The following is an 8,052-nucleotide window of genomic DNA, read 5'->3' as shown; positions in this document are numbered from 1 at the left end:
ACTTCTCATAAAAAAGTAAACAAAGAAGCTCCACCCACTGTATGAAACCCCACACAAAGCCCCACCCACATCCCCATATGGAGGAAATAAAGCAGACAGGTGAGAGACAGACAGGTGAGAGACAAACAGGTGTGAGGAGTCTGATCCAAAGGGGAGGAGCTTGATTTATGGGGGTAGGGGGCTGTGTTACATGGGGGCGGGTCCAGTACAGGTGGGGAGGTCAGGTTGTCAGAAGTGGTCTTACCCTGAAAGGTGACGTAGGCGATTTTGGACAGCTGACTGAACTTTGGTCCTCCTGGAATCAGAATCTTCTGGGTCGCTTTTTACCCAAAACAAGGCATGTAACCATGGCAACAGGCAGTAAGAGGTAGTGGTCAGCAGGGATCAGCATCAACTACCAATCAGAGCTCAGCACTGCTACTCTGCTACAACTTTCAGAGGTACTGATGCAACCACTTACCCTACCACTGATACTAGTAATGATACTACAAATTATACTACCACTGATAATAGTAATAATACTACCACTAATACTTGTAATGATACTACTACTGATATTACCAGTGATACTAGTAATAATACTACCACTGATTCTGCTGCAGGCCAGCAGAGGGCAGCTCTACGACTGTTTACAGGTTTTACCTTTTTTCTCGTAGCCTTTTTCATCTTTCTCTTTTTTTCCTTCTTTTTTTTCCTCTTTTTTTTCCTCTTTGGCCTCAGGGCCTGTTTGGTTCAACACAAAGCGAAACGTTTGAAATTTGCATTAAATATGAATCTCAGGGAACTGAAATCTGAAAGTGCAGCCAGTGCACCACTTCACTGAAGTCTAATCTGACCAATCAGGGCCACAGTTTGTACCTTTCTCCTCTTTCTGCTCTGGTGTTTTCTCTGGTTTAGGGTCTTTCTTCTCCTCTGACTCAGAGCCTCCTGTTGGTCCACCAGCATCCGAATCTTCCCCTGAAGACTTCACTTCCACCTGAACTGCCGAGGAACCTGCTCCCGGGTCATCTACTACTCGAGGAGAATCTGGTCCGGACTCTAGACCAGGACCTTTACTATCTGGTGGAGGGGAATCTGGTCCAGACTCTAGACCAGGACCTTTACTATCTGGTGCAGGGGAATCTGGTCCAGACTCTAGACCAGGACCATTACTATCTGGTGCAGGGGAATCGGGTCCAGTTGATTCTATTCCACCATTTCCTGTTTCCTCTGTATCTATACCTGCTGAGATAGAATCCAGTCCAGAATCGATTGTATTTGATTCAGGAACATCTACTGATCCACCAGAATCCTCTGGAATTTTCCCAGGATCACCAGCAGGCACTGGTCCAGGACCTGGTCCAGTGTCAGCTGAATTACGGTCATCTGGAAAAGGGAAGGTGAAGTCCACAGGGGCCAAATCCCCAGCAGGGTCAGAGGGAGCTGAGATGGTAGAGCTTGTGTCTGGTGAAGCATCACTTCCTCCTTCAGAGGGAGGCAACAAGGCCTCAGCAGGATCTGGAGGAGGAATTCCAAGAGGTGCGTCTGGAGGAGGTACATCTGGAAGAGGCATATCCGGAGGAAGTACCTCAGAGGAAGGTAAGTCTGGAGCAGGAACATTAGGAGGAGCTTCATTGGGTGGAGGTTTATCAGGAGGTGGTACTTCCAGAGGTACATCAGGAGCCACATCAGGTGGTGGTATATCGGGAAAGGCTCCATCTGGTGGAGGTTGATCAGGACGAGGTACATTGATTTGAGTGTCTGGAGGAACATTAGGAGAAGTTGTATCAGTTCCTGCTGTGGGTGGAGTGTCTCCAGTCTGATTGGGTGGAGTATTTCCAGTCGGACTGGGTGGAGTATCTCCAGTCTGACTGGATGGAGTGTCTCCAGTCTGATTGGGTGGAGTGTCTCCAGTCTGACTGGGTGAAGTGTCTCCAGTCTGACTTGGTAGAATATCTCCAGTCTCACTGGGTAGAATATCTCCAGTCTGACTTGGTGGAGTGTCTCCAGTCTGACTGGGTGGAATATCTCCAGTCTGACTGGGTGGGGTGTCTCCAGTCTGACTGGGTGGAGTGTCTCCAGTCAGACTGGGTGGGGTGTCTCCAGTCGGACTGACTGGAGTGTTTCCAGTCGGACTGACTGGAGTGTCTCCAGTCTGACTGGGTGGAGTGTCTCCAGTCTGACTTGGTGGAGTATCTCCAGTTTGACTGGGGGTATTGTCTCCAGATGAAGGCCCGTCCCTGGTTGGGGTTATTTCTGGGATGATTGCTGCTGTTGGTGCTCCGGTTGATGTTGTAGTCCCATCAGTAGGCGGGGTAGTACTTGTGATCAGGTCAGTAGTACCAGTCCCAGATTGGGTGGAGTCTGTGATGTCTGGTGAGGAGATGGGGTCAAAGGGCGGAGTCACTGGGTCAGAAATAGACACCTCAGAGTCAGTACTGCGGCCTTGGATAGTGGGACTGTTGGTTCTGGTGTAACTGGTGGGACTGGAGGTGCTAACAGTGGTACTGGGAGTGGTGGTGTCTGGTTTGTAAACACTGTCTTCATACTCCAGAGCTGTACTGCTGGATGGACCTGTGTCCGCTGGAGGTTCTGTCATACTGCTAAAGTCTTGAAACGCATCAGAGCCTGCAGTACTAACAGGACTACTGATAGTCGTAAAAACTGTGGTGGTAGAGTCTACACCAGCTTTAGGAAAGTCCCCAGTATCACCTGCAGTAATGAAGTCAGTAGAGCTAGTATCAGAAATGATGGTACTGATGGTAAGAACACTGTCAGTGTCAAATACTGTAGTAGTATCACTACTAGTACTTATTTCTTCTGTAGTAGTTCTCCATGTGTCGGTGATGGTAGAAGTCCTGGGTGTGTCTGTGACAGTAAAAGTACTCGCTGTGTTCATAGAAGCAGCATCAGGAGGTGAGGAGTACAAAACAGAACTGTCAGTCGACATAGTAAGGTCAGTGGTTGAAGTACTTGTGCCAACAGCAGCGACAGTATTCACAATAACAATACTGTCAATCCAGGTGGTATATTCAGTTATAGTAGTAGCAGTAGTACTTTCAGTAGGGGTAGTACCATCAGTTAGAGCAGTGTCAGTCCTAGTTCTGTCAGTAGTAGCAGTAGTAGTCATAGTAGTTCTGTCAGTTGTAGTGGTGCCAGTAGTAACAGTCGTAGTAGTAGTAGTAGTAGTAGTAGTAGTAGTGTCAGTCACTCCATCTGATGAGGCAGAGGGTCTATCAGATGCTGCTGAGTTAGAGTCACCAGCCGCTGTCAGAGAAGAAGAGTTACGTCTCTTAGTGAATCTCAGCTTTGTGTTCTCCACAGATACTGAACGTTTTTAATCATAGCGTTTATTTTTTATTTTTTGAAAAACAATTTTAGATTTTAGTCAAGAGTTGTATGCAATGATTGATAGTTTTGTAGGGAACCCCATTTGTCAAGCCCCGTGAGGGTTTCCCCTGCATGTCTCCTTTTCTTAAAATGTATAACATTGTCCTCTTTAATATGTGCAAATCAAATCAAATCAAAACTCTCTGCAGAACATCCAACTGTTTACCTTAACAAGAGGAACCCCGGACACCCAGCGGAGCCTCGGGCTGCCAGCAGACTCGGACATAAATAGATCTCCACTATCGGACCCTTCTGTACAGAGGCAGCTGTTCCAGACCACAGTCTGTATATTCAGATGGACACCACGTCAGCACCCCCACAGTGTAACTGTTGACTGTTTGTCGCCCCCTACTGTCTGTTTGCAGTATAGGTCATAGAGCCCGTCCCTCCATGTTAGTGAATGGACATAAGTCAAACTAAAAACTCAAAGTACACGCCAAATACTCTGATGTTTGTCCTGCTCTTTGTTTTTATCATCTCTTCGGTTTTGAGTTTGTAAATTATACAAAAAGGCCATTTCAGCCGTTTCACTGCGCTCACATTCAATGCAGCTTCACACGACTGATTGGACGGGTGTTTTGGTGGGAACTCCTCCACCACGGATATCGCTAATGCAGGCTCCGATGGCGTCACCATCGCAAGATGGCAGCAGGACACAACACCGATTCTCCAGCAGGGCTGTCGATCAATTAAAATATTTCATCTTTATTAATCAAAAATTAATCACACGTTTTTCATCTGTCCTAAATGTACTTTAAAGGATTTTTTTTTCATTTGTGTATGTATGTGACATTATTAATATGGGAGTGGAAAATATGCTTGCTTTGTGCAAATGTACATACAGTATATTATTACTGCATACATAGATAGATAAACAGGAACACATATGAACAGCTGATGAGGACAGCCTGACCCTCACCATGTGTCCACGGGGACTCGGGTGAAACTTTTGACAGTGGCAGTCGACAGAGTCGGCTCTTTTCTGCGTCTCTGGATAAACTGTAACTCTGAATAGAGGGACAAAGATCGGGGGTTAACACTGATGTGACTTCTGATCCGTGTTGTTGTTTATCAGGACTCTAAGGCGGCCGTCACTGTGCCGGGTCAGAAACCCGACCAGCCAATCAGAGTCAGAGCCTCTGAAGTGCAAACACCTGGTTCTGTTCTGCAGAGAGTTTTACAGGTTTCTAAATCCACACGCTGCAGGACATCCTCACATCCACACTCACTCTTTTATTACAGATTTCTTTTTTCTGCAGAGATTGTTTGTGTCCACATGTGAGCAGCGCCGTGTGGATTCAGATCTGCATCTGTAGATCACTGTTGCATCGTGGGGGATCAGTGGGGGACAAAAATCTGAGGACAGTTGGACCTGCTGGACACAAATCTGATCCCTCAGTGATTTACAGGTTAACAGATTAAACACACACACCATCTGTCGGTGTGTCACCTCGCTCCAAACAGCAGATTAACGCTCAGACTGTACTCCCACAATGCACTCTGATTTTTAACTGACCCACACATATGATCATCCGTGTGACCAATCAGAGCGCGTGATGATGATGATGTAATGCAACAGTCATGATGCTCATCTTAATTTTCTACTCGCTTCACTCACTGCTTTTATTGTTGTTGAGTGTTTTTGGGACGGACTGAACTTCAGCACAGAAACACGAGAAGGTTTAAACGGTAACATGTTAGAGCGGCTAAACATCCCATGATGCAACACTGAGCACATTAATGGAGACAGAGGCCGGGATGGACAGGTGAGCACACACACAGGTAAGCAGGTGAACAGGTAAACTTACCGGCTGCTGGTTCTGCTGCTTCACCTGAAACAAAAAAACCTTGTTATTGCAATTCTGTCTAATGATCCACTGACCTCTGAACAGGTGTGTGTGTGAGTGTGTGTGTGTGTGTGTGTGTGTGTGGCTGTGTGTGTGTGGCTGTGTGTGTGTGTTCGGGTACGTACAGGTGTTGGCGGTGCCTCTGGGCAATGGCAGGTATGATCCTGGTCTCCAGCTGGGGGAATTGAACCCCTGACTGCAGCTCTCACAGTCCTGTCCACTCGTGTTGTGCTCACAGTCACACTGCAGCGTCGCATCACGTAACACACACTGAGACGCATGCAGGTTACACTTACACCTGCGGGACACACACACACACACACACACACACATACATACATATGAGTTCTGCGTTTTACTTGTCTAGGACATCAGGTGTCAAAGGTTCCCCAACAGTTTTGGACTGGTGGTCAGTTGGGGTAGCTGGTTGTCAGTGGGGGGATTTTAGTTACCTGGCAGGTACATCGATGTTAGAAATAGCGTAGAAGTATTTCAGCAGGTTGTCCCTCTGGACATAGGTCCCTCCCAGCGCCGGGCGGAGGAGTCTCAGCCGGAGGTTAGTGAAGGTAAAGAAGTCTCTCAGGCCCTTCATGGTCTCCATCCGAGTGTACAGGGCATCCATGTTGATCAACTTTGGACCTGCAAACACCCCGAACCGAGCACGCACCTCGAACACCACGGCCCTCTCTTCCTGTTGGTCAGACGGTTGACATGGTTTACATCAGCTGGTCCGGTACAGTTCCTTGTCATTGATCACTGCTCTCGGCTGATTGATTAGTCTCTAAGCTCAGATGGATTTACTCCTGTGTAAACATCTCCCTGTGTACCGTGAGTTTCATCATTATCTGTTCCCAGTATGAGCAATATCCGGTCCAGTTACCCACCTTGGCGCCAACCCAGCGGGAGTACTGCTCCGTACAGATAACCCGGGTTAAGTTACTTGGTGCTAAATCAGAGACCCGTTTAGGGGACATGCCGAACACCTCCAGACAGTCGTCAGCATAGTATTGATACGGCTGCCACGTCGCACCTAAAAGACAAACACCAATTATTACCAGTCGTTAGTAGGTGGAGCTTGTTGTTACCGTAACAGATCACCGGTAATTAGACACAGAGACTGTCCTGATTCAGCTTTTAATGATCAACAGTTCAGGTTTTAGTGATCAACTCCACCTGTTCTTAGACTCAGATAAAGAACACAGCACTAAGAATGTGTTGACGCTAAGCTCTGCTGTGGATCTCATGATGTGGCGTCCCTCATGGCTCCGCTCTGGGTCCACTGCTGTTCTCTGTCAGCGGTCTGTAACGTTCCTTCAGGTTCTGGATCTGATGTCAGTTGACACAGATGAACCTGATTTGACACTAATGGACTCTCTCTCTTACCTTTGTCCAGAGACTTCTCCAGAACCATGCTGGTCGGTCGGCCATACTCGAAGGTGACGACGATGTCATCGACCACCTCCAGACTCTTGTTCCAGGACAGCGTGATGTTGGCCAATAGGGGCTCAGGATACCGGGACCATGTGACCGTCTGCCAATAGGTGATGAGCCCGCCCCTCTCCCTGTCGCCCATCAGCTGAGGAGGGTGAGACAAATCAGGACTGGAGGCGTCGCACTCATCGCTGCACAGGTACGGGTTTTCCTGCAGAACATTAAACACTGTCAGAGTTATGCTGGTTCTGTAGAAGGGAGCAGCTCCATAGAACCATCTCTGAGTAAAAAGGACTGAGACTTCTCAGAGAGAACATTTCGGGTCGCTCACAGAGTGCAAAAAAAAAGTTCTCATCGTTTAGGAGCCTGACAGAACATCACCAGATTAAAACGTTCTTTAACTCTTTAGAAAACACTGATGAAACCATCGGTCCAAAGATTCTCTGTTTATGACCACAGTTTGACTCTCAGACCCGGAAACTGTTAAATACACCTCACTGAGTGTGTGTGTGTGTGTGTGTGTGTGTGTGTGTGTGTGGTGGATTAACTCTGATCTGATCTGTGTGTGTGTGTGTGTGTGTGTGTGTGTGTTAGAGGTTAAACCTTTAACTGAGCTGCAGCTGCCAACTGTCACACTGCAAAGACTCTATAGGATCACACTTAGTCCACCTCAGTCCACTTCAATCTAGTTAACTTCAGTCCAGTCCACATCAGTCTAGTTCACTCTTGTCCACTTCAGTTCAGTCCGGTTTAGTCCAGTCCACTTTTGCCTAGTTCACTTCAGTCCACTTCAGTCCAGTATACTTCAGTCCAATCCATAACAGCCTAGTTTACTTCAGTCAAGTTCAGTCTAGTTCACTTCAGTCCAGTCCACTTCAGTCAACAACAAACACTGAGCAGGTTTATATAACTGTCTGTCCACACAATGATGACTCAGTATGTTTATGGATGGTGGATGTAGATTTTGTCATGTTGACGGTTATAAACTGATTATATCTGGTTTAAACTGGTTCTATCTGGTTTAAACTGGTTCTATCTGATTCTGACTGGTTCTACCTTATGACTTTGAACAGTTTTATATTTTGTGCTTCATTATTTGGTTCTATTGATCAATATTTCAGATGTTCTGACTCCAGGTTCCCAACGGAACAATTAGACAGACAGCAGGACTGTTTCCAAGCTGCGGCCCCGACCCCCAGGAGGTCCCTGGAGGACTCTAAAGGGGTCACGAGATGACTGACAGGAGATAATGTATGTTGTTAGCATTCAGGTCATACTGGTGCATCGTGGGTAAATGTTAATGACATGAGTGAACCTTTCGATTAGATCAGAATACAAAGGTCTCATGATCTCCTCCATTTCTACCAAAACCTCCTCCGCTTCTACCAAAACCTCCTCCGCTTCT

The 8,052-nt window shown here is 47.0% G+C and overlaps 1 protein-coding gene across 1 annotated transcript; it reads right to left on the bottom strand.

The window, feature by feature from the left end:
- Positions 1-826: 826 nt before the first annotated feature.
- Positions 827-6,858, bottom strand: LOC121938514 (cell surface glycoprotein 1-like; the record flags this gene model as incomplete). Its single annotated transcript, XM_042481751.1, has 8 exons — positions 827-2,691; positions 2,791-2,868; positions 3,055-3,246; positions 5,178-5,201; positions 5,342-5,514; positions 5,669-5,907; positions 6,101-6,246; positions 6,600-6,858. Coding segments are annotated over 8 exons (2,976 nt in total), but the record flags the coding sequence as incomplete, so codon positions are not given.
- Positions 6,859-8,052: the final 1,194 nt, after the last annotated feature.

Source organism: Plectropomus leopardus, unplaced genomic scaffold, assembly GCF_008729295.1.
Source record: "Plectropomus leopardus isolate mb unplaced genomic scaffold, YSFRI_Pleo_2.0 unplaced_scaffold29718, whole genome shotgun sequence".
Classification (NCBI taxonomy): Eukaryota; Metazoa; Chordata; class Actinopteri; order Perciformes; family Serranidae; genus Plectropomus; species Plectropomus leopardus.
The sequence above is the reverse complement of the archived record's forward strand: the minus strand, read 5'-3'. Positions and strand labels throughout refer to the sequence as shown.